General features: G+C 40.5%; 1 protein-coding gene across 3 annotated transcripts in view; it reads left to right on the forward strand.

Moving 5' to 3' along the window:
• The window catches only part of SETBP1 (SET binding protein 1), a 262,069-nt gene extending 236,034 nt beyond the window's left edge, over positions 1 to 26,035 (forward strand). For all 3 annotated transcript variants that reach the window (XM_082074622.1, XM_082074623.1, XM_082074624.1), the window contains 2 exons: positions 18,562 to 18,729; positions 24,177 to 26,035. In XM_082074622.1, coding sequence (XP_081930748.1) covers positions 18,562 to 18,729; positions 24,177 to 24,733 — 725 coding nt within the window. In that variant the 3' untranslated portion in view covers positions 24,734 to 26,035. The remainder of the gene's footprint in view (positions 1 to 18,561; positions 18,730 to 24,176) is intronic.
• Positions 26,036 to 26,888: the final 853 nt, after the last annotated feature.

Consider the following 26,888-nt stretch of genomic DNA (forward strand, 5'->3'; position numbering starts at 1 on the left):
CACAGAATTGAGCCCCGTGGGGTGCTGTGTGCGCTCTAAAAAAGTGCTGAAGTAAAACAATATTGAGGGTGCTAAGGACCAGTCTGCAGGCATTCAACACCTGCCAAGATCAAGCTGCAAGTCATGCCTCTGCTTCCTTAATAAAAATTGCTTTTTGAGAGGGGGAAAAAAAAAATCCCTCCCCAAAATATGTTATCTTTGAAAAACCAATCTGCCTTTGCAAGACAGGCTGTAATTGAATCCCAGCTGAATGCAGCTGCAATTGGGGTGAGGTGCCAGCGTCATGAGCAGCATCTGGAAAACCACAGAGAACCGCAGAGCGGAGTTGCATAAGCTAAGAAGCTCTTTAAAATGTATGCCTGTCTCTGTGTGTGCATGGGTATAAATAAAATAGGGAAAACTAAACAGACAATCTGAGACCAGAATAGCAGCAGTGGAGAAAATGGCGGCTGAGCCCTCACCCTCCCAAGCGCTTCAACTCGACGAGCATCCCACAGCACCCTGTGACGATGACCCTCCTGCATCTTTGTTCTTCCTCGTACCCCGCTCCTAAGTGTGAGCCCGAGACTGTTTACTTCTTCTCCCCATCTCTCCCAGGGATATGATTCACACATTCTCAGATTTATTTGAGCAGAATGCAATAAATACGCTGCTTCAATTTTAACTGCTGGAATGTAGCCAGGGTTTTTAATGAATCTGGCCTGTGCGATTGAAGTGGTCCCGGATCTCAAAAGCTCTGGGCACTGTTAGATTATACTCACAGACATACACACACACATATCTACCCCCACCTCCCATTCCCTTGAGGCTCTCTGAGTCACACGCGACTGCAGGTTTCTCAGATTCAGCTCTGGTTAAAATTAGCAAAAACCTTTATTATTCAAGAAGAGGAAGGATTCCTATCACAGCTGCTGAGAACTGCCATATTTTTTCTTGGATTTGCTGCACCAAACTATTATAATTTGGCTTTATCTGTTACTCTTTGTTTCCCTAAAAAAAATAGTAGCGAGGCTTGGTCCTGTCAACGCTGAATTTTAATTACCGGTTCATGAAGATCACTGCATTAATCTGCAGCTGGACCATCATGGGGTTTTTTTTCGTGTGCAAGTGACATCTCTAAGGCTTCAATCTTTTATTGTAATGTTTTGTAACAAGGTGCCATAAGATCTCTGCTGAATGAGGCACTAGTTTTGCAAGCTTGAACAAAAGATGTATCTCAAGCAGCTGGAAACACCTTGTTTTAGTTATTAGAGCAGGTGGCAAAGAGCTTTTGCACCAAAATCTGAAGGCATATAACTCGGGTGTGGTTATACGAAGCCAACCACCAGATTCACTCCATTCACAAGCTGTGCATATTTAAAAGGAAAACAAAAACAAGAAAATGAGTTATGATATAGTAAATATGTCTCATAACAACTCAGCAGCCAGATCTCAGGAGACAATGGACCAAAATTGCCACAACTCCTGGGAACAGGCCTGCTCTGGAAGAAATATGGTGCCACTGCTGGAACTCTGCAGATTATAATGGGTCCAAACCAAAGTGGAGGCGTATTGCCAGGGCCACATGGAAAAATCAGAGGATGTAAATTCTCCTGTGCCTCCATCTGCAGATAATTGTTTGAGCACTAAAATTCGCAAAGAAAAATTTTATTTTTTTAGAAAAATGATAAAGAGAACAAACAAAAGACAGGAAATTAAAATTTATGTAAACATAGTGGTTCCCAGAGCAACTGTAAATGAGCCACATTGCATATATAGATGAAGGCATAAAAGTTAATACCATGTGCAGCAATACCATACACTACGTAGGTACCCTTGGGACCATGTTACATTTGCTACGGGACCCATCATTTTGAATGGTTTGACTTTTACGCTTTTAAAGCCTCAAACATAACATTGCACTAATGTCAGGTGGGAATAGGGCATTTGCTCTTTATTTGTTTGCTTAAAAATAGAAAGGACGATTTGAACAGAATGAGGCACAAGCCATAATTTTTCTCCCATTGCATGCCGGAGACAAAAGTTGTAGGCTTTGATCTCAAAGATTTCTAAGAGTTTTGTTGGGGAGGTATTTCTCCACACTGATTTAGTACTCACAAAGTGAGATGGCAGGAATAGAGAACAGCTCTCCTGTTGAGATAGGGCAGCCCCTGTTCAAATGATGAATTATAGTGCAACGTAAAGTACAGGGCTTTTCCCTAAGTAAATGTGGGAGTGAAGAAGGGATCGACTTAGCCACATAAGCTTCACGTCTGAAGTACCTAAACTCCTTGGAAACGTGCCTTCTCTGCTATTTTTTTTTTGCAAGTGGTTATCCTGAGTTTGATTCTCTGCTCCCTGATGCAGTTGTTGACATCAGTAACATGAGTGTAAAATGTCACCAGATCAGAAGGCAGACAGCATTCACCTTGCATTTGTATTCATGACTATACAAGGAAGAGGGCAGCAGCAGGTCAGGCCCACTGAGATCCACAGAGGTTACTTTGTCAGTGTGGGATGTTTATGTTCTGATGGGGTGTTTTATAATCGACTCTTAAAACCGTGCTGCAGCCTATTTGTTCTGGTTTCATGGCAGAGCAGATTGGAACATGGGAACTGATGTGGCTTTTCAGGGTCACTTTTTTGTTATTGTTTTTGGTTTTTTCTTCTTCTTCTTGTTCTTTCTTTAAGGAATGGCATTGTATTCCCTGCCCCCCATCACCACTTCATCATTTTTGCTAAAAAGTTTCCAGAATTTCCAAAATGTTGAGTTTAGGATCCAAAGTGTTGAGTTTAGGATCAGACCTGGAAAGCACCCCTTGGGTCGTCAAGCCTGCTCACCCACTGGTGCAGGCAGCTACTTGACTGCTGGTGCTTTCCCAAGCCATGAAGCAGAGACCATGCCTGGGAGTAAGGGTCTCTCCTTGCTGTCCCATGCCTGTCCCAGCTTCTTGTCACAACTTCTCCTTTGTAAGACCATGGCACCCACATGTTTCTATCACAAGACACCCCTAAGGGCACCCATTCCCTGTCCTGTACCGCGGTGGATTGACCTTGGCCAGCTGCAAGACACCCACCCAGCTGCTCTTTCACTTCTGCTCTTCAACAGGACAGGGCGAGAAAATAAGGCAAAAAAAGTTGGGGGTTAATGTAAAGGCAGCAATTAGGAAATATAACAATCAAAACTTGCACTAGACATTGCCAATCTGTGAAGACGATGTGTTGAATGTGTATGGTCTGCCCAGAGAGGTGGTAGATGTCCCATCCTTGGCAACATTCAAGGCCAGGCTGAACGGGGCTCCAAGCAACCTGATCTGGGTGAAGATGTCCCTGCTCATGGCACGGATTGGACTTTGAAGGTCCCTTCCAACCTGAACTATTGTTTCTATGATTCTACGATCTCCAGAAAAAATGTAGTCTGCTGGAGAGAACAAGTACTGCACATCATCAAGGTGCACTGGTATGGCGAAACCAGGGCTTGCACCCCTTGGTCATCAGCACCACCTACTGACACCTTTGTCTGCTAGGGGCCTCTGTCCAGCTCTTTCCTGACAATGCAAGGCCAGGATAAGTGGTGCCGCCTGGGAAGATGAACCACCTGTTTCTCCAGCCCGTGTGCTCCAGAGGAGATACACTGCATGCTCCCATCCTAGCAATAACCCAAAACTGTGGCTGTGGTAGGGAATTGGTTTGGGGAACAGGAGTGTGCCACTGCATCTCTCACTGACCTTCTGTGAGGTGGTGGGGAGATACTTTGCCTGTGGTTCCTGTGGCCTCTGAAAGTTTGATGTCTGAGTCTGAGCTAGACAATCTGGGCGACACTGGGTACCCAAACATAGGCATCTAGCCCAGGTGGAGAGACTAGACCTCTGGAGATGTCTGCTTCTCTGTTGGTCATCTAAAATCCTAAAATAAATTAGCTTAGTGACTTGAAAATATCTTCAGTGTTTCTGTTTCCCATTCTATTTCTTGTTCTTATTTATTTCTTTTCCTTTCTCTGTTTATCGATGTGACCCATTTCTTACTTTTTATGTCTACTATTAGTAGTGTGGTGGAACGCCAGCCTTCACTGAAACCAAATGCTTCATGTAATTAATAATAATAAAAAAGGAGAGTGATACACTCTTAGTGCAAGAATTTATTTTTTTTTTCTAATTCCTGTTCAGCTGAAACAGCTCATTTCTCTTGAAGCGCAATTGAAATGTCATTAGTATTTTCATTAGCATGATGACTGATGATACAAGGCAAGCAAGTAGATTTGGGGCCTAGGCTGTTAAATTTTCATGACATTTTTTGTAAGACTGTGCTAAACACTTCAGAAGTCACATGCCAAGTGGTTCCAGATCATTTAGAAAAACAGAAGCTTTTTTTTTTCATTTCTTTTTTTTAACTCCTGGAATGAGAAACAGCCACAGAGCTCTACAGAAATAGCACAGCAAGCCCTGGAAATGCCCAGCAGTTGCTGAACATTTTTGCTCTTCATGGAAATAATTAATCTTAATCAATGAAGATATTTTACTGATGTGTCTTCATGAGTAGGGGTTTTTTTTTCCTCTTGTCTGAGGATTCACATCTCTAGATGAAATGGCTCTTATGTTTGTGGAGAGGAGAGAATTTCCTGTGGAGAAACCCAGCTTAGGACCTAGCGATAACTTAGGTTGCCTTTAGAGACTTTTTCGAGAGGTTGAGCTGGATTTAACTGATACATGTGTGTAAGCCATCATGACGGTTTTACTTCCAGAGATTTTTTTCCGTCACTAAAAGAACAATGAAAAATGGATAAACAAGAGGGAAGAGGAAATGTTAAGCTCAGTTAGCTGTCTAATCATTCTGAGACATTTTGCCATCTTTGCTTTGAGTGAGCTTCAAACACAGATGAAGCAAATTATGTGCTTAGGGTGGCTTGTTCTTGTATCTATTGGCCAGGCTATATTTATTTCATTGATTCCTTCTGTACATACCAGTAATTACAGAACTGAGTCTCAAAAGTTCCTGTGTTTTTCTCTCACTTTCAATTTTGAACTGCTGGGTTGTTGGATTTTTTCATATTTTATTTTTTATGCTCTGTTTACTGGAGGAAAAAAAAAATAAGGTACACACTTCCTCATAATATCAAGCAAAGGACCCTTCTCATGGGACAGAAAAAAATATTTATCATTTTCCTCTTGTGTAACAAATCCATCCTAAGGAATCCTCGGAAATCTCCACAGTTTTAAATTTACTGCACGGATACTTTGACACCTTGTATTGCAGTTGTGTTACTTCCCATTCAGGGAAGAGTTGACAGGGCATGTTTGTGCTGCTCCCTCATTAACGACAAGGGGATATTTACAATGCTGAGGTATTTCCCTACCCACAAGAGGCTTTGGGACAAGCAAAAATGAAGGCTCAGGGCTTGATTCGTTTGCCCACATGTAGTTGTCAACTGTCATTTGAGATGCCTAGGATATCCTGCCTGGCCTCCAGCTGCTCTTGCAGAAGGGCAGAGGTCTTGCCTGAAGCCCTTTGTCACATCTGCCAGCCTCCCTCAGATGTTTCAAATACCTCAGAGCATTTCAAACACAACCAGGTGCCTGTATGGAGCTGAGACTGCTGGCCCAGGGATGCGCCATCCACGTTTGAGCCTCTCACATGTGAGTAGGAGGAATTTAAACCTGAGAGACTGTGATTTGGCCACAGAGCTTCAGGGGGAGGATGAATACTCTCACCCAGATCTGTGTGTCTACAGCATAAGATAGCTATGCAAGTTAGGTTTCTCAGCTTTCATTATAGTCAGTGAAAGTTTAGCCAATAGAGCCTGAAAAGTAATTAATCTTGAGCTAAACTAGACCTCATTTCTTCAGATGAAAGAAGCACTGCACTCTTCTATTAATTTGATCTCTGTTGCCTGTTATGGCAGCTTAAACATTCACATCCCATGTAGACATCCAGGTTTTGGCCACCCAAAGTTAGATGAGATTAACCCCCTAAAAAAAAAAAAAGAAAAAAAAAAAACAAAAAACAAAAAACAAAACACCATCTGAAGGATATAAGTACAAATCCTTAGATATGTTTTCAAAGATAAAATTCAAAATATTGAATCTGATTGAGCTGGTTTAGTGAGTAGTTGTTCTAGTGGGAGAAAACAAGGCCCAAGTGTCTTTTCACATCCAAAATCCCTTTAGAGTTCTTCCCAAGAGGTTTTTCTGCAAAACTTCCAAGTCTAGCTTTTGCAAACAATTATCCGAAATAGGGATCTAGCCTTAGGTAAATCTGTACTGGGACAGAGAGTGCTGAACAAATAAAGTCTCATCAACTTAATTTCAAGCACAAATGTTGGAAACCCTGTGCTTGGTAGTTTACTGAAGGTCACTGTTTTTTTCCATAACTTGATGACATGACCAAAATCTCAAACATGGTCAGAATTTCAGCAGATTCAGACACTGTTAAAACTTTCCTTTTAGATAATAAATCTCTGCCACCCACGAAGGCAATCAAGATTATAGAAAAGCTCTGCTTAAATCATGTTTTCTCTATTATGATGCTATCTCAGAGTGGATAGTTAAAGGGAACATATTCTTATCCTGATATGCCTTTCTGTATTTTGTCTGCCAGTTGCTATAAAATAAGCATATAAGTCTAAGGGGAGAGAAGTTAATTTGTGGAAGAAGTTAAAATACCCTGTTTTCCTTCCAGAAAATGTGAAAACCGTAGACAGACTTGCACCAAAGCTGTGCAGAAATGCACTCTGGAAACCGAGTGTGGCTCAGGCAGAGATGTGCAGCTTTCTAGTTGACAGCATAACTCCAAATGTCAGTGGTTAAGAGCATTTAGGGTTTTCCCAGTATGGTCTTTATTCTGCTTCTTGTCAATCTGCTTTTCACACATGTCTGTAATATGTGATTTCCCTCCTCCAGCTTCTTTCCAAACTATACTTTGTCTCCTATTTCCATCTATTTCCCTATTTCATTCGACTTTGCACTCTTCACCTCTTTAACCTCTTCTTCATCAGTCAGATCCCTTCTTGTGCCTGCACTCCACAGAGGGAGTCTCTGACCTTATTACATGTGGTCTCTCTGCCATCCTTCTTGCATTGTTGTAGGAAGTAGTCTGCAGCAAGAATTTTAATGAAAACCACTCTCAATAAAGCATTTCCTTCAGAATTTTCCTTTGAAAAGTATGTAAAATCCAAAGATTATACACCAAAGTTCATATGAAAGAAATGGTGTATTGCTGTTTTTTGTTTTGTTTTGGTTTGTTTTTTTTAATAGGGTACAAGAAAAAGGATAAACTTCAGGAAAAATCTTGAATTCTAGATCTGTCTATTTGTTTTTTCTCCATTCACAGTAAACCTGAGTTGTTGAAATAAAGCCAAACATTGTGCTATGTTTGATAACATTGAAACATTTTAGTTGTCATAATGCCATTAAGGTCTTATATACCATAATGCTAGATAACTATTAAAGTTCTTCGTTGCTGAGGTTAATTGGCAATAACACTTATGATCTTACCTGTGCATCTGTATAAATAGATAGCAGTTTTCATATTGCAGTCAATTACTATGCTTTTCAGAATGGAAAGCAAAAAAATATCCCATATCTATTGATGTGAAATAAAGGAGAGAGGAGAACAATGCATGCAGTCCCAGTGTGCGTTATTTTTCATCTCTGATGCTGATAAAGCTAACACTCATTTTAGTGATAAATCAGCATTACAGTAGGAGGAATGGACTCAGATATTAAAACAAAGCCATCAGGAAACCTTCTAAAAATAAAAACTCCTCCGTAACAGTCTCCTAGATTGCAGGGTATGTGGGGACTTCTATAGAGTGCTGAGATATTATTCCAAATGCATGTCATACTCAGAGTATTTCTTATTGTATGAACTAGGTCATAGCTTGTTACAGATAAAGAAGAAAAATGAAATTACTAGGCTGCCCAGGAGGGAGAATGCTAAGTTGAAAGTCTGTACTCTTGTGTGTTCTTATCAGCTCCGTGACTTTCAGCCCATCCTTATCCCAACCATCCCCAAGTGCTTACCACCTTGGCATAGCTGCCTTTGCTTGCAGCTGCAGTGAGAAGAAAGGTGTGGACCCCTCTGGGGAGTAGTTCAAATATTACGGGATTAAGTGAAACGATGGAGGTACCCACCTGGGTCTTTTGTTTTCCTTTTGTGTAACAGTATGGGAAGCTGAGTTCAAGCAGCGTGCATGGCACTCTTTACTTTTCAAACACAGACATCACTACAGGACTACTTAAACTGGTGTAATGCAAATATTGCTTTTCATTTAGAAAGAAAAAATATCGGCTGAATTTGTGCATCATACAGACATTGTCTGTTGCTAAATTCATACACAAGGAGAATGAAGCCTTACCATATCTATGGGAAAAATTGTCCTGTTTTGGTTTTTTTTTCAGTAGAGGACTTTCAATTGAAATTGGTCAGCAAGACTTTTGCTAATTATTTTGCTAGCTTCACTCATATTTCATCACTTTTTGTACACTGGATGTGCCTGAAAAATGGGTCAATCATTACACCAGCCTAGGCCTTGTGCCTCATTCATCCTTCCCTCACTAGCAACTTGCCTTTTCTGCCCATGCTTTGTGCCAGCACTTTCCTACCAAAGCTGTCAGTGTCCCATTTCATCTGTGATAAATACAAACTGCTCCCAACACCATTTGCCTAGGGGATATCAGCTCTATCTGCCACATTTAAAAATGATCATCCCTGTTGTTAAGAAAAACAACAACTCAAAACACCACCCTTGACTTTTCTCATTACTTACAGAACAAAATTTCCCCATCTGTCTTTCCTCAGCTGTGTTCTTGAGAAAGAAATCCTGTCTTCTGTTTCCTTCCTCCCCGGTGAGCACATCCTCATCCACTATGACAGCTCATCTCTGCATGACTACTCATCTCTAGGTAGTTCCTTGCTCCTAGCTACACATCTTTTTATTTCTACCCCTCAGTATACCTAATGGCTTTTTATGGCTTTAAAAAGAGCCCTTTACTCGCTTTTTGACCTGGCCCTCAAACATTTCTTTTTCATTTCACTTCTTTCAAATATTTTAATTTTTCTCCTTCCCCCTCTGCAATAGAATTTAGTTCTTCATCACCATGTATTAAATGATTCATTCTCTGAGATATTTCATGGCCGATTTCATTTCTCCAACACCATCATTCTCTGTCTGTCTCTCTTGACTCTGTCAGTCTCCAACAACTGCAGACTGTAACTTTCTGCTCAACTAAAAGTTTCAGGCTCTGGGCGGGAAAAGCTTTTGCCTCTGAACCCATTAGCAAACCCCTTTAGCTTAAATCCCTGCTCACAAGGCCTCGGACTTTGACCCTCAATTAGCCTTTTTAAATCTTGAGTTCTTTTATTGTTAAATCTATTGATTTCTGTCATTTGCATAGAACTAACGTGTTCCTCAACTTTAATCCAAGTTCTACTGGAAGTCCTCATTTCACATGCTTGTCACTTCCTGACATGACAGAATTTGGTTATATCTTGCATGATGGGGACAAATCTTCCAGCAGGGCCTGTTGTGACAGGACAAGGGCTGATGGTTTTAAACTAGAGGAGGGGAGATTCAGGTTAGATATAAGTAAGAAATTGGTGCCCCTGAAGGTGGTGAGAGCCTGTCCCAGGTTGGGCAGAGAGGTGGTGGCTGAACCATCCCTGGAGACATCCCAGGCCAGGCTGGACGGGGCTCTGAGCACCCTGAGCTGGTGAAGATGTCCCTGCTCATGGCAGGGGGGGCACTGGGGGAGCTTTGAAGGCCCCTCCAACACAAACCATTCTGTGATTCTATGACATTTTCAAATCCCAATCTGACTCTGAAGGGCTATGGGACCTGGGAAGTGTCCCAGTGCAGGGGTTTAGAGGAGACTGGGTATGAACATACAGCCTCCTTTGGTTATTGTCTTGTACTGTTCTGGAATATTAGCCGCTTCCACTAGTCTCCTGACTCAGACCCCCTCTGTTTTCATGCTGGCAATATGCAGAGGAGAAGGGAAGGGAATGGAATACTCAGGATTCTTCCTGTAGCAGTACAGGGAAAACCAATCCCAAAGCAAAACCAAAAGGCAAGCTCAAGATTCTATCTCCTAGGAAGTCTAATCCACTCCAAATTTAGGCTTGAAACAGGCAGGAGATGGGCCTTTTGAATGAAATTACAGATGATTGTCCTCTTAGCTAGAGGGACAATGGGTATCTGAGACTTATGATGAGCAAAATAATTCATCCTTACCCTTTTCTCCTTGAGTTTATTTCTTGTGTGGATAAGGCTAAGAGCTACATTGTTTTGGAACATTGCATGTCATTGTAGACTGACATTTCCTCAGCCTGCAGCTCCACACAGTCCTGGGACTGACCTCCTAAAAGTGGAAGGTGATCTAAAGCCTCAATAGACAACCCCACAGCTGTATATAGCAACAGCAGCTGCTCTGCTTGCTTAAGTGAAGCCTTGTGAGGCTCCAGGTATGCAGCAGTTGCCACTATGCTCCCTGTCAGGAAACACAATTATCTTCACGGAGACTTGCACCATGTTTCTTGAACTCAGGCACAGAGATTCACCAAAGTAGAAAGGAATGGCAAGATGCATTTAACCTCATTAGTTTCAGCAGGGCTGACTTTGTGCAATCCATCAGTGTACAGATACATTAGGGGAACTAAACTATTTCCACATCTCATTTACATAATGGATGGGATGTGAAATGAGTCCTATGGAAGAGAAGTGCCCCGGAGGCACTAAAGTTTATCACAATATGTAAGAGTTCTTTTAGATCATTGCATTAAATTTCTACTAACAAGATAACAAATTAATTGTCTGTATTACTGTACTAACCCAAAGCGGATAAAGAGTATGATTTCAGCTAAGGAAGGCAGCTGTTTAAGACAGCTTGGTGCTTATAGGAGAAGGCAGAAGAGATTAGTATGCCTCCCAGCATTTGTGTGCCATGATGCCAGCCCTACTCCTGCCCCTTTAAGAAATCTGGCTCTTCTCTAATCTGATGTTGGACTTGAGCTTTATTAGTGAAGTGAGGGAGAATGGGTAAATCAACTGTATCAGACAAGCCTCAGGACATCTGGAAATTGATCATTCTGCAGAAATAAGCACTCCGTGTTTATTAGCTGGGAGTTCATCACTATCGCTTCTCTTTATCCAATTCCTAAGAGATTTCAAAGCTATCATCATAGCATTAGCTCTTCTGACTGTGCTACTACAGATAAAGATCAGAAGATCTATCTAATGATGGCTTTTTTTGGTCTCCCTCTTTCTTTCTCTAAAGCTATCCTGATTTGGAAAAAAAAAAAAAAAAAAAAAAAAAGGTAGGAAAATAGGTATAATGAAAAATAGCTGGAATTAAATAAAGCAGACTCTGTGTCTTAAATTTTTGCCTGTTGGCAACAAGAGCAATTTTTATTATTATTATTCTATAGAACTTGTTTTCATTCAAGGAGACATACCCTGCAGAATAGAAAATCCTTCATAGAAGGGGTGGAATTCGAAGTTTCTACTGTGGTGATGGAAAAGAGAGGAAGATGAAAGGACCTAAAGTCATAAAGCAGCTCTGTACATTGAAAGTACAGTTATTTTTAAATGATAATACATGTCAAATAGAAGCGAGGGAAATGAATTCCATAAGTTAGGAAGGTAATAATATTACTTTAAGAAGAATAATTACTTTCCTTAACTACATTTATCACATAGCAATTCAGTTCTCCATTCTGGAATACGATGCAAGGCAAACTTTTGACTGATTTATTTAAAATCAGCCTTGAGAATAGATTCACCCAGATACAACGTTTCTTCTGGTTCTTTATTCAAAATGGAGAAGTTGTCAAAATACAAATACTCTGACTAACTCCGTGTTTAGGTGTGCATTCCTGCACAGCTGCATTGCACAGCTACATTGTGCAAAGACACCAGGAAAAAAATTGTCTGTAAGAGTTTTATGATAACAATGGTCAGATGCATAAGCAATTTCAGTACAGCCATGCATTTCTAGAAATATGCAGGAGGTATGAAATCTGATTCAATGAACTCTCCAAAGAAAACTTTTCCTTAGTAAAAGCTTCACTGAGATCAATTTTTAGGAGCTGATTTTCTCTGTTTTCTAATGGAAAGTTAGTATTTATTATCTCTTTTGAACTGGCACTTAGAGTTCCAGCCTGGGTGTGCATTGTGCTAGATTCTGTACACAAATTAAAGAAGAAAAGGTGAATTTTATCTGAGAACCTTTCCATATAAGTACAATATGAGGGAAAACAGCTGAATGCAATAAGCCAAGTGAGAATTTAACAGTAAAGCAAGGATATCTAATTAATCGGTTTGTACAGAGCCTGGCACAATGGAGCTAGACCACATTACTTGCAATGGAAGTACTTACTAACAACAACAATAAATGACTGGGCTTTTGAAATTAATATATTAATTGTCAGCTGGAGCTCAGAAGTCTCTTAGCCAGTGAATGAAGAATTCCAGTTTTTTTTTTTTATCCAAAGTATCAGGGGACCCATAAATCTTTAAGTAAAAGGCCAGTTTCACATCAATATTGTGTTTCCTCATACACAGCTTTTCCGCCCGTCTGCTTTGAACTAGAGCAGTGCTTCTCCTGATTCACCCTTTTACTTATGATCATCATGATTTCTTATTTATAATCACATCTTCATTGTTTGGGGTTTGTTCTCCATTTCTCCCCTTGCTTTTGAAGCTGTCTTTTTCCTTTGGCTTTTCTCATTAAACAAATAATGATCAATTTCCTCCCTGCTTTGCCAAACATTGCTCACTTGCATGTGCATGCAGTATTGTCCACAGTATCAGCAGGGCTCAGGAAATTTCAGGTATGAGTCTTTCATGGGATGACATGAGTTCTAATTTGGAGGAAATGCACAAATATTGATAGAAGGACACTAAATGAGGTCTGAATCAGGCCACCTATATTCATCATCTTGTTCTCTCTCTGGAGCAGCAGCAAAGGATAAAATGAACTACAATCATGGATGTGTGTGTGTGAATTTTCTGACCCCCCTGTTGCAGATGATTTATTTGCACCTGATTCAAAGACGGGTTGAACTGGGAGGTTCTCTTATGTAAGACCTTCTGAACAAAGCAACCCAAATGAGAAGAAAAAGTCCAATAAAAGGTGATGATACAATGCCAGCAGGTCCATCCACTCAAGGGACAGCACGCCCACTACTGCAGCATGAATTACAGTCTTGTGAGCAAATCACTGCATCTCTGTGCATTTCCAGCAGTGGCCCCAAGTCTCTGCATTTTGGTATCTGTGGAAGGAGCCTAGTGGTTCTTCTTTATTGGCTGCTCCAGATCCATAAATTACTCCTGTACCTCAATTTAGATGAGAATTTCAATGAGGCAAGTGATATAGGCTGGAGAAACCAAATGCCTAAAATGAAAGACAGATGGCTGAACCCATGATTCACCAGCGATGAGCTGCAATTGGGCCATGTAGACTTTGAAGTTATTCGTTACATTTGTGTCTCTTCTGCAGGGGGACGATTTTCCTCAATGATTTGTATGACCTTGCTAAACCCAGATAGGTGGTAATTGAGCAGCAACTACTTCTTCAGAAGAAACAGAATAAAAATATTGAAAATATTGACTCACCCCAAAGGCAGTAAGCAGCACTTTGGTCTTTGACCTTTAAGCATCCTAGGGTATTCAATAACCTGGCTGTTAGATGCTGTGCCTGCCACTGATTTTGATTTGGGAGTAGTTTAACCTTGAACCAAGATCCAAGTAACCACGGCAACAGGAAGCCAGTCTCTCCATCCAAGGAGTGGGAATCCATAAATCAAGGTCCCTAATGCAAACACTGTGTGCAGGTAGAGATTTGAGAGGATAAGTGGTTTGTGAGGGATTACCTTTGAAAAAATGAATGACTGTCCCTTGATATGTTGAAGCACAGCTTCACAGAGACTTTTTTTTTTTTTATCAATAGAGGTCAACAGGTTACAGCTGCATGTTTTCATATGGCTCTTTATATAGACCCTTCAGTTTAATTAGAACCAGATGTTAAATTTATGAGGTTGTTAGCATTATTACGTACCATATGCACATGCATATATGTGTATATGTATTGATACATACACTCATACATGCATGTTTATTGCATACAAACTACATTCATGAATAAGCAATGTTTAACGCTCAAACTTAAGCACTGTGGAGTCATGAAACCTCAGTTTTGCATATGCACAGTTCCTTCGTTCTGTGATCCCATAGGTGTAATTACCTAGTTGAATATCCCAGTTATTCTATGGGACACTGCTTTATTCAACGTATAGCTCTCATCTAATGAGCAGCTATTTGGTAGCTGGATTTTCCTCTTGCTATTCAGCATGTGACATCATGTCTCATTTATTCCCCATTTCTAAGCCTTGGCGTGAATAGATAAACGTTTCATGAATGTTGATAATTTTATTTTCGCAGCACTGCTCTTGAGATGAGGGGTATATTATTGTTCTCATTTGCAATAGCGAAGCTGAGCAGAGAGAGAATGAAATTGAATAGATACAATTTGAGATCCTTAATACTTGATTTGAGACTCTGGAAGGATATGTGGTCTAATAGAAGACTACTCTGCATATCTCCACCAAGCCATGACCTGTAATTCTGTCTTGATCCTGACTGTTTCTATGCTCAGACCCATTCTTCTCCATTAAGTCCACAGGTTGATATCAGGTCACAGGTTCATCAGGATTCATACCCCAGACTGGCCTACTCTGTAGCTCTGCCCTTCAAACTCCTCTCACCAGTGCAGGTCTTCTCTGGCTGAGTCTGGTGGAGATCTCTTCCACAGTTTCTGACATAACCCATAGGTCTCCTGATATTTCTTATTTCATGTATGAGGGACAAAAATAGGGTCTGCTCATAGCAGCTCCAAGCTGCAAAAGCAAGGAAATATTGGTTGGTATATGGAGAGGCTGACTGCAACCAACAGACAGAGAAGTTTGTGCAGCAGTTTCAGGCCCTGCTTTGAGAACTTCTTGATCTTCTGGGAAAGTATGAGGAAAAGCCTGAGGTATTTCATGCCTTCTTTGCCTCAGTCTTTAATAGTAAGGCCAGTTGTTCTTGGGATACCCATTCCTCTGATCTTGAAGACAGGGACAGGAAGGAGAAAGAAGCCCCTATAATCCAAGGGGATGGATAGGAATCCACGCAAGGGTTCTGAAGCACCTGGCAGAGGTGCTCAATAAACCCCTTTCTGTCATTTATCAGTAGTCCTGGCTAACCAGGGAGGTTTCAGTTGACTGGTAGTTACCAAACATGAAGTCTATCTACAAGAAGGGACAGAAAAAGGATCCAGAGAACTACAGACCTATCAGTCTGACCTTGGTGACAGGGAAGATTATGGAACAGATCATCCTGAGTGCTATCGTGCCAAACTTAAGGTACAAACAGGTGATCAGGTCTAGTCAGCATGAGGCTTGGATCAGGGAAATTGTGGAGATATACCACACCGAATCTGAGTGGCAAACTGAATTAAGCAAAGGTGTCAGGAGACTTACATGAATGACCAAGGAGCTCCTGACTCATGTCATACAAAAAGGAAGAAAAAAAAAATAAGTGAAAGCAGGAACAGGTGACCTGAAGAACTAAAGAGGCAACGTCCAAGAGTGTAGGGATGGGTTTTGGAAGCCAAAGCCTATATGGAGTTCAATCTAGCAAGAGCAGAAGGGTAGCAAGAAATGTCCCTGCAGGTACATAAGGAGAAAAAAGCAGCCTAGAGAAAATGTGGGACCACTGCTGAATGGAATAGGGACTCCTTCTCTTATTTGCCTTGATTGTGAGTGGTAAGACTGGCCTTCAGGAATCCCAGGCCCCTGAGACTGGTGAGGAAAGAAAGCTACTCTTGGTGAAGGAGGATCTGGTTAGGGAACATCTGAACAAATGGGACATAAATAAGTCTATGTTACTTGACAGGATGCATCCGAAAGTGCCAAGGGAGCTGGCTAATGTCATTTTGAGGCCACTCTTGACTATTTTTAAAAAGTCGTGGTGATCAGGAGTGGATCCTGAGGACTAGAAGAGAGCAAATATCAGCCCAGTGAGGGCAAGAAGAAAGACCCAGGGAGAAATAAGCTAGCCAGACTCATCTTAATCCCTCAGAAGACGATGAGGCAAATAATCCTGGAAAGTATTTCCAGACATGTGAAGGACAAGAAGATGAACAGGAGTAGTCACTATAGATTTATGAAGGGAAAATCATGACTTATCAACCTGATGTTGCTTATCTAAACTTCAGCAAGTCTTTTAAACATTGTTTCCTATAACCTCCTCACAGACAAACTGATGAAATACAGACTAGATAAATGTACAATGAGATGGACTGAAAACTGGCTGAACTGACAGGTTCAGAGGGTTGTGATCAGTGGCACAAAGTCCACCAAGTGGTGCACCCAAGGTGTTGATACTGGAGACAAAATTATTTAACATTTTAATTAATGACATAGGTGATAGGGTAGAGTTCACCTTCAACAAATTTGGAGAAGATACAAAACTGGGGGGAGTGGTTGATATGCCATGGGGTCATACTGTCATCCAGAGGGACCTTGACAGGCTGGAGAAATGGGCTCACAAGAACCTCATGAATTTCAACAAAGACAAGTACAAAGTCCTGCACCCAGGGAGGAGTAACTCCATGTACCAGTAAATGCTGTGGGTTGACCAGCTGGAAAGCAGCTTGGCAGAAAAGGCCCTGGGGGGCCCTAGTGGACAAAAAAGTTAACCATGATCCTGCAATGTGCCCTTGCTGCAAAGAAGGCCAAGAGCTTCCTGCGCTACATTAGGACAAGCATTGCCAGCATACCAAGGGAAGATATCTTTCCCATTTTGCATCACTGGTGAGGCCATACCTGGAGTAGTGTGTTCATTTCTGGACTCCTCAGGGTGACAGACATATGGGCATACAGGAGAGAGTCCAACAAAAGACTGCAAAAATGACTGAGGGTCTGGAGCATCGCTCCTGTGAAGAAGGACTGAGACAGCTGAGACTGTTCAGCCTGGAGAAGAGAAGGCTTAGGGGGATCTTATCCATGTGTACAACTATCTAATGGGAAAGAGTCAAGAAAATGGAGCTAGACTGTTCTCAGGTGTGCCCAGTGACAAGACAAGAGGCAGTGGGCACCAAATGAAACACCGAAGATCACATCTGAACTTCACAAACCACGTTTTTACTGTGAGGACTGAGCACTTGAAGAAGTCACCCAGAGAGATTAAGAAGTCTCCCTCTTTGGAGATTTTCAGAACTTGACCTGACACAGTCCAGAGCAACCTACTCTAGCTGAGTCTGCTCGAGCAGGGTGGGGTGGACTAAGTGATCTCAAGAGGAGACGTCCAGTCTCAGCTGCTTTGTGATTATTGAATCTTCATGTAATTTAAGGCCAACGTGCAGGTTGATATTGGAAAAGAGAAGGAATTTATGAGCTATTACCCTCAAAAACTGAATGACTCTCCTGGATATGTTAAAGCCCATCATCACAGAAATTGTGAGAGGTTTTCATAAGTTGGCAAAGACACAATACAAAGTCCTCACCTTAGGAGACTTTTATTCTCTTCTCAAAAGAGTGGGTCTACTGGACTTTTACAAAGCATCAGCTGCTAGGATCTTTCTAAAATGGATAAAACCCCTCCCAGTCTGATTGTAAAAAGTGTCTGATGCATTCTATCTTCCTTTCAACTTGGTAAATTCATACAGATGTAACATGTATGGACACAGGTGAACTCATAGAAATATTACATATAAATGGGTGGATAGACATTCAGATGTACTAGGCAGATATGTAATACGAAAAATTTCAATCTCAGCAGTTGAAATTTGACACATTTACTAGGAAAAAGAAAAATATGGGTTCAACTCATAAGGAAGTTTGAGAAACATTGTTAAGTGAGGTAACCTACCAGCCCAGCATTCATGAGTTTTAATTTTCTGGAATATTTGACCTCTTTGGTATATTTCTTCCACTCATTTCTTCTACATTGTAATCCCCAGGTAGAAAAATATAAGACTATTTGCTCTTTTTCTAAAATTCCACCTCTTTAATAAGTTGCGAAGTAAATTTTCATTAGGAAGGGTATTCCTAAAAAATAAGTATAAATGTCTACTAGACAGGGAATTACAGACTGATGCTGTTCCCAATGCCTGCTCCTTTCTCAGACGAAGCATGCACTAAGTCAAGTCATTATAGAGGAGAAGTGTGTAAGTGTGGAGAATACACTATACAGAGAATGATGAATAGACAGTCTCACTAAACACCATAATGAAGCATGTCTGTCTTTATACATGTATCAGAGTGTGCTTTTCCTTGAAAAATCAAAAGTAGTAGTGTCAAATTATTATGTTGGTTTACCATTGTTTATAGAGATCAATGGTGGCACATCCTGAAGCAAAATTATTTAAAAAAAAAAAAAAAAAAGTCATGATCCTTGCTAGTATCAAGACCATATTACAGGCATATACACAAGAAAGTATGGAAATATATCAAAGTAGCAAGGACAGTAACCTACTACTCCTTTCCAGATATTCCCCAGACAAGTTGCTTTATCAATATTCATCCAAATTTTCTTTCCTTCCACAGGAATTGCAGGTCCTCACTTAAAAGCAGACCAGGCTTCACTTCATAGCAAAATGGAAAGTTCTGTCTGTAACATGATGACCAGAAGGAAACCAGCAGCTGTTGACAGTGTTGTAATGCCGACTCCAGTATTATCTCTCCTACCTTCATCATCAGCAACATCTGATGCAGGTTATATTGTTTCCCTCCATCCCTTTTATTTCCTCCCCGTCTTCTTCCTTCTGACATTGCACTGAACAATATGTGCACATACTGCTCTTCCCGATTGGAGAAGTGGCTGCAAATGTGCATATCTAATGTGATAATCAGGCTGTAATTTTTCTAACACTTTCTTATCATGATCATATCTTGGCATCAAATCTATTTTATTTGAATACCACCACTTGCGCAATAATGAGGACGCAAGTAGCACCAGCCTGTATGGTCTAGCAGGGGACTCTTGGGTTCCTTTCTCAGCCCCCTTGTTCATTTATTTGAATGTTCCCATCCCTGTAACATGAACATGCTGAATACACAGTGAATAGCTAAGGAGCAGCTAAGATTTCTTTCTGCATACTTCAATGATTTTAGCATAATATTCTGTCTTGCAAATGTGAAATTGTCTGGGGCAATGAACAGTGATTTAAAATATATCAGAATAAATAAGTCAGAACAGCATGTTTTTCAATCAACTTATGTTTTGTGCTTCTCTTTTGAATCAGATCAGAAAGTGATAGCTTTATACAGTCAGAAATTGAGCCAAGTCATTCAGGAATCATCACGCCTTTTCTTGGGCATGGGTATAGAAGTCAATCTTTCGTTGTGTCTTAATTTCCAGTGAATAGGGAACACATAGTACATTACTCTACATGCAACCATTAGGACTTTCATAGTCTCATCAAACCATTGATTCCACATTCACAAAAACTGTATTTGTATTGCAGATATATGGAATGATTATATATCTAATTATGCAATTGAAAGTGCTGTTTCATTGTACTCCTTTTGATTTTCCTTTCATTTCCTGCATAAATAGTGAAAGGAAGAAATCCGTGCTGTAAAGTAGACTCTAAAAGGCTAATTTTTCATATTAAAAAAAAAAAAAGAATTCTCTGTTTAGTCTTTAATACTTTCCTGTATATATAAATTAAGGACAGATTTTTAATGCAGCAGAGAATTAAAGCACACAAATATTTTATGATCAGTTTCAAGATGAAAGTGTATGCTTGACTGCATAGTTCATTCTTTCCATTTTCAGAAGTCTAATTAAATTGTTGGTTTATCTGTAGCCCAGATGTTGAAATAATTTAGTGAAAACTGAAAGAAACTGTGTTAATGGGAAAATAGGACAGTGCTATGAGTTTTCTGTAATTAATAGGGAGCTCTTTGAAAATTTCTCATTCAAGCCCAGTCGACAAACCGAGCCCAGCTGTTGAGCAAACAGTCTTCTCTGTGTCGAGTTCTTGCAAGTGGCCTCGGGCAACTCCAAAGGGATGGAGAATGACAGGCAGTAAGAAGGATCCTTAGTGCTACAGACATAACAAAGCCATGCAGAATAAAGTCAGGGGAGCGGTGGGGAACTTCCAAAGGGTCTGACCTGCCCGGGCTCTCCTCCTCGTTTAACACGGCTGTGCTGGTCCTTGGAAATGTATATTTTTGTTAGGGATTTCTCTCTTTGCCTCGGAAGCTATTTCCAGCACCATATCAATCCTTCATGACTTCCTGGCATGGCCTGTGGCCGTTTCAATTTGTCTCTGTCTGCGAGAGAGAGGATCACTGCATCTGCATAACCCAGGGAGGGGAGAAAAAACGGGCTTCCATGTGCCATATTTTAAATGTAGAACACTGGATTTTAAGACTAACGCTGGTTCTTGCTTGTTCGGGGCTGCTAGGTGAGGTTGTTTGGAAAGTGGGAAAAGAACAGAAGAAAAGTAAAAAAGCCTGTGCTGCATCAATGTTTCTAGTTTCTCTTCACTTTGGGCTAGATTGTGGTGAATATATTCTTCACAAGGCAGCGCGTGGCCACACAGCCTGGGAAGGTGTGGGGAGATAACTGTGTGTCCCCTTGCACCCCCAGCAGATGGAGGTTGCCATTGTGTTGGGTCATCTCTGGGAGAGCATATTCCTTTTTTTGTATGCCTGCTTGCAGATATGGTGTTACTAATCCCCACCTCCTCTTCAAGCTACTTTTAGATTAATTCCACCACCTAGAGCAAGATGAAAGTCTTCCTCCCAAAGTAAGATTTCCACATGCAAACAAGAAAGTATGTGTAGGAAGAGAACAACAAAGCCTAAAAACAATGCAGACCAACCTGAGTCCAGGGTTGAGCAGTATCTGTCTGGATAAAATGGAAAAGATTAGTACTTAGCTTTGGTTTTCAGCTGTGCAGTATATCACATGGCAATATAGCAAAGTATTTTATATCAAAGATTGCTCACGAAGAGCTTCCAGATGAGTTGATAACACCTAATGGCTCTCACTTCAATAGTGGTTTATTTTGGCAGATCTCCCTGATATTTTGTCATATGCACACCTCATCAAATCTTCCCCCTGCAGACCCATCAGGCTCTTTTCCGCAGTCTCCCTACACCAAATGTAGAATCAGACGTCCCTGACTCTTAATAGTCAAAATTCTATTTGGTTTTGTAATATTTCCTTTAAAAACATGACTTGAAAGTATATTACTTATTCAGTACATGCATTCTGAATATTGGCAGACTATGTAACACAACTCAAATACTTTCTAAAGCTTGCAGGTTCAGAGTTTTGCTAGGGAGAGAAGCAAAAGCATTCTTAGTAGCTTCTAGCAAGTTTCCTGAGAAAGTTATAAACACTCTAAAGCATTTATAAAAGAAAAAAAACTGCAGTAAGCCAGCACAGAACTGCATAGCAGTCCTTTTTTTTTTTCCTAAATGAGAAAATAATTAGTTTCAATCCAAAAGCAAACAGACTGACAGCTTGCAAAGTTTTAGTATGGCAAAAACATATCTAAACAATGTGAAGGAAGACAATGCGAAGTGGCGTTCAGCTCATAGATACAAATAAGTATAGATACCTACCCACAACTGCCTGCATACTAGTTAATTTTGGGGAACTAGGCAGTTTGGCAGAAAGTTGATGTCTACATTTGCTCCACTTGGGCACTGCCTAGTCACCGTCAAACTCCACTCAGGTTTCTAAGTCTGGATGTCCTGGACCTCTGGCATGCCCATGACACCTGTTGGATTTGGCAGGATGCACAGGACACTTGCACCTTCCTTATCCAGTATCAGAGTGTCAGAAGGATGTCCATGGTCATCTTAAATCACATTGAATTCCCATTTCAGAAACAGAGATTACTACTACACAGATGAGATCTCCATTGGCTGTGGTTGGGTGGTAATACTGACCTGCAGAAACAACTGACTGCCGATAATTTTCAGTAAAGACATAAAATATCTGCAGATACATGGTTAATGCTTTATTTGGAATTAATTTCCTGTCCTTTGGCTTTCTTTCCAATGAAAGCTGAGACTAATACCAAATCTCCTGATTTCACCGCAAACCTTGCATTTTTTTCCTATATTGTTGCTGAAATTCCCATCTTCAAGATTTCCATCATCAACTGAAAAATTTCAGCTTTATTTTCTAGGAAAAAAAAATGCAACGAGTATAGGAATTTAAAAAAAATGAAAATGCAAAAAAATGAACAGTGAATATGAAGAGTGTGCAAAATGTTTGACTTCTCAAATCTTCTGAGCTGAAACTACTCTCAGTATCTGGGAGGGACTAAAAGGAGTCGAAAGCTTAGGGATGGAAATATTGGGACTATATATTTCAGACTCCAGTGGGGCCAGATGAGGGTAATCCTTTTTTGTGAGAGGGTTCTAACCTTTTTTGATCAGACGACTGAGAAATATCTCACTGCCACTTGCCCTTGCATCCACACTTTAGAGGTCATCTTCTTGAGAGGAATTTTGTGCAACTAGTGGGCTTTTCCCGAGCAACTTGGATATTTCATTTCCTTCCTATTTTTCTTTCATACCAAAATGACTGCATTCCTCTTTTGTCCTCTGTGAATCACAAACTGCAAGTGGGTTTTATTTTTCTTTTTGGTGTGGGGAGTGCGTTACATATGGAAAATGTATTTTGTTTTGCAATTAATGAAAACCAGATTTGGGGAAGTTGGCCATCCAGGTCTTTATTTATAAGAGAGCATATGTCTGTGTTTTGTTTATGACTCACTCCTACTTCTTGCATTGTAACTCGGGTTTGTTTATGCAAGATCTTTGCTGGATCCAAGCAACATGGTGGTATAAGAGCCAATAAATTACGTTCTCCATGAAGGGAGGACAGTGAGTGAGGTTTGTATGCTGAATCTGTCATAGCCCATAGCAAGTAAGAGGATATTCTACGACTTGACAGCTCCTGGTTATCTACAGAAAATGCTACAATAGCAACTTTATTTAAACTACTGCTAGAAGATTAGCCTGTTAGCCATGAAGGGAGTGATAACCCCAAAATGAACCCTTCTTGAAACCTTGGCTGCTCTGGGAACTTCAAGGATTTCAAACTCAAATGACTGTTTGACAGTCAGGTGTAAATTAAGTTTGCAAGTAGATGTGGGCTGAGGTTAATTTAGTGGGATATTTTTTTCTTTACTGAAGAGAAATTCTGAACTCCATCATTTCTTTTCCAGCAGCGCAGAATGGATATGTTAGGAGTGAAAGGGAGCACCCGTTATTGCAATAGCAGAATTAATACGTTCTGTTTCTCTCACAAAGGGGTAGTTACTTATAATCCCTGTGCAAATCCTGAACTCTGAACAGATGCCACATTCAGTAAAGGACGGTGAGACAATTTAAGAAAAACAAGCAAGGTCTCATGTCCTAATCAAAGGACCAGGAGCCAAGAAATGCTGGGTACTCTTTCCAGCTCTGACAATGACTCACAACGTGACCTTGGCAAGAGTCTTAAGTGCTTTGGACTTCATTCATATCTAAAGTAAGTGATCTGAACCAGGAGTAAGCTCACTTCAGGGGCCAATAAAGTTAATTATATGACTGAGTAGTTTCAGCTAGTGTCTGTGAAGATGCTAGTAAAGAAACCCAGGCAGGGATAATGAATTTGCCACAGGTGAAGCAATCCACGCAGCTTGTTTGTGCCCACTACTTTCAGTAACAAACACTTTTCATACTGGCAGCCATGGCAAGCATTAAACACCGTGGTGAGTACATCAGGAGTGTATGTTTGGAGTATAGAAAGTTTAAGGTGGGCCAATGTGACAGCTATCCTAAGCAGCCCTTCCTTCCATCCCACTAGAGGTTTAGAAATGAAAATGAAGCAAATCCATGGTAAAACATTACTGTAGAAAAGCCCTGTTACTTTAGAAGAGGGGAGAGCTATAAAGAAGTCTCTGAGTATTGCTTAATAGTCAAAGTTGTGTTTTAATCTAGGACTGTAATAAATAATCTTTTAACTTTGTCTTAGTTGTTTTCCTATGCATAATCCTTCCTCACAGCCATTGCTTTTTCAGTAGTCACGTTCAGTTTACTGGACTTGAAAGCATCCAGACTTTGTGACACTGAAATCAGACAATGGAGAGTTTCCATTTGCTGTTGTTTGACCCACCCCTGTTTCTGTCCTTGTCTCCCAACAGCCAGCCCACCACTGAAAAAAAGGTTCAAGCGCCGTGAAATAGAAGCGATCCAGTGCGAAGTGCGCAAGATGTGCAACTACACCAAGATCCTGTCCACGAAGAAGAACCTGGATCATGTGAACAAGATCCTGAAAGCCAAGCGGCTGCAGAGACAATCAAAGACAGGCAATAACTTCGTCAAGAAGCGAAGGGGGCGTCCTCGGAAGCAACCCCTCTCCTTCGATGAAGACTCCAGAGACCAAATGCCCGTTCTGGAAAAATGTGTTGACCTTCCCAGCAAAAGAGGTCAGAGACCAACACTCAACCCTTTGATATTGGAGCAAGCAGCCACTCAAGATACAATCATGGCCACCATCGAGGCTGTCATACACATGGCACGAGAGACGCCACCTCTTCCACCTCCTCTTCCTCCTCCCCCTCCCCCACCCCCTCTCCATCTTCCCCGGACGCCTCGTGTTGGGAAAAGGAAAAGCAAGTCCATGCAGGAGGACGAGGAGGACATGAAAGTGAAGCGGCACCGCAAGGGCCGAGGGAGCGAGGGCGACGGCCTTCCCTAGGGCCAGCCAACCTCGCCACATTTCGGGCGCCGGTAGTGGGGCGCGTCGGGATGGAGGGACCGAAGACACACGGTTCACTTCGTCCCCGCGGCAGCAGCGGACTTATCCCTTCGGCGGCCAAAACCCGCCGTGGAGAGCTGTGCCCACCGGCGTTCTCATCTTCCTCTTCATCTCTTTAGCCCCAGGACCCCACAGGAAAGAGGTGGGGAAAGGGTGCAGAAAAGGTGAGGGGTGAGGGAAATAATGGGGATGTGTGTCACATTTGGGGATATTATTGTATTATCTACTTTTCAGAGTTTCCAAAACTAATCAGCATCTCAGTATTGCTGTTCTCATACCGTACCTGGAGGCGGGGAGGTCGTCCTGGCAGAGAGCTGAATGTTGTCGCTAGGGCTGCGCGCTCCACTCCAATTTGGCAGGCCAGGTGAAACTAAGAGTAACCATACCATAGTAGAAATCACTGTAAAAAAGAAAAAAAAAAAAAAAAAGAAAAAAAAAAAACAAAACAACAAAAAAAAAAGAAATTAAAAAAAAAAAGAAAGAAGCAAACAAACAAAAAAAAACACCACAACAAAAAAGATAGTGTAATTTTCTCAACTGTGATCTTGATTATAATCTGCTTGATTTTTTTTTTTTTTTTTCCAGTTTTATATACCTACCAGGCTTTGGGGTAGCATAACCCAAAATGCCTGGCTCCTTGCTAGAACTATATATTTCTTTCTCATTTACTTGCCTAGTTACAACTAGCTGCAATATAGGCAATAGGAAAGTAGAGCCTTACACGCGTGCACACTCTTTTTGAGTGCTATTCCAAGGAACAACAAAATATCACAACATTTAAAATAATGTGTACATGGATATTCAGTTATGATAGCACGTTTCTATGAAGCAACTTGGCATTTTCAATGGCATGTGAAAGGGTCACCCGTCAACCAAGTTGTTTTGATGCTCGGTACATATGAGTAGAGAACAGCAAGACACTTATGGGGATAACAGTTATAGTAAACATGGACAAAATCACAAAAAAAAAAATATAAAAAATATAAAAGAAAAAAAAAAGGACAGAAAATTTGGAGTAAAAAGGCAGGGCCCAAACCTACCAGTTCTTGCCACCTGCAATTCCCAGAGAAATTGATGGGAAACCCATGATCTGAACAATTTGCATTGGGTAGAAATGCCTTGATATGTTCTTTTAAAGAAAATAGATGAAGTAGATTGTTTTAAAAAAAAAGTGAACAAAACCCTATGGAAAACAGGCTCTCTCTTGGCAATTATTTCTAAAAAAAAAAAAAAAAAAGAAAAGAAATAAGTGTTCTTATCTGAAAATGAAGATTAAAATATTCAAAGGGTATCACCACTGCAATTGTATTAATGCCACTTTGGACATGTTCTCCAAGTTGTGGTTGCCTTAATAAAGTAACAATTTATTTTTTTTTCTTTTTTTTCTTTTTTTTTTTTTTGTACATAATGTAATTATAAAGCTCTCAGTCTGCATGGATGCAAACTGTGTGTGACAAATCGTCTCTTTAAATGGTCAATTCAAATTGTACATTTCTCATTCAAGTTGTACGTTAGCCATTGATTTAACTTGGGTAAAATATCCGAGCTCCATTTCCACAGCCCTATTAAAATGTTTAACTAAAACAAAGACTGAACATGAAACTGTTCCATTGCAGTAACAATGCTTTTAAAAACAAGTCAGTTGTTGAAATTTGAAATAGATACTTTCAACTTAATTTTATTTCTTTTTAAAGTCCTTAAGTAACACTCAACACCTGGCATGGCAAGATGGATAGTAAAATGGGAGGGGGGAGAGAAAATTCCAGCAAGGGAGCGGGGTTTGGAATTATTTAATGATTCATAAGCCAACAGTTATTCCCTTTTCTGAGAAATCTTTGAACTGGCTTATTGCCAAAAAAACTTCCAATAGCATGACACTAAGAAAAAAATAAACCACAACAACAAAACAAACCCAACAAAAGAAAGTACTCACAAAAAAAAAAAAATATTGTGTCTCTGTTTTGTTATTTATTTACAAAAATCATATCAAGACTATGGTGTTAAGGGGATATTGTAAACATAGACCTCATTATTTTTAGAGAATGATTTTTCTTCTCTGGTAGCACCTTAGTTTATTAAAACTGAATGCATTTGG

This window comes from Streptopelia decaocto, assembly GCF_964273445.1.
Source record: "Streptopelia decaocto genome assembly, chromosome: Z".
Classification (NCBI taxonomy): Eukaryota; Metazoa; Chordata; class Aves; order Columbiformes; family Columbidae; genus Streptopelia; species Streptopelia decaocto.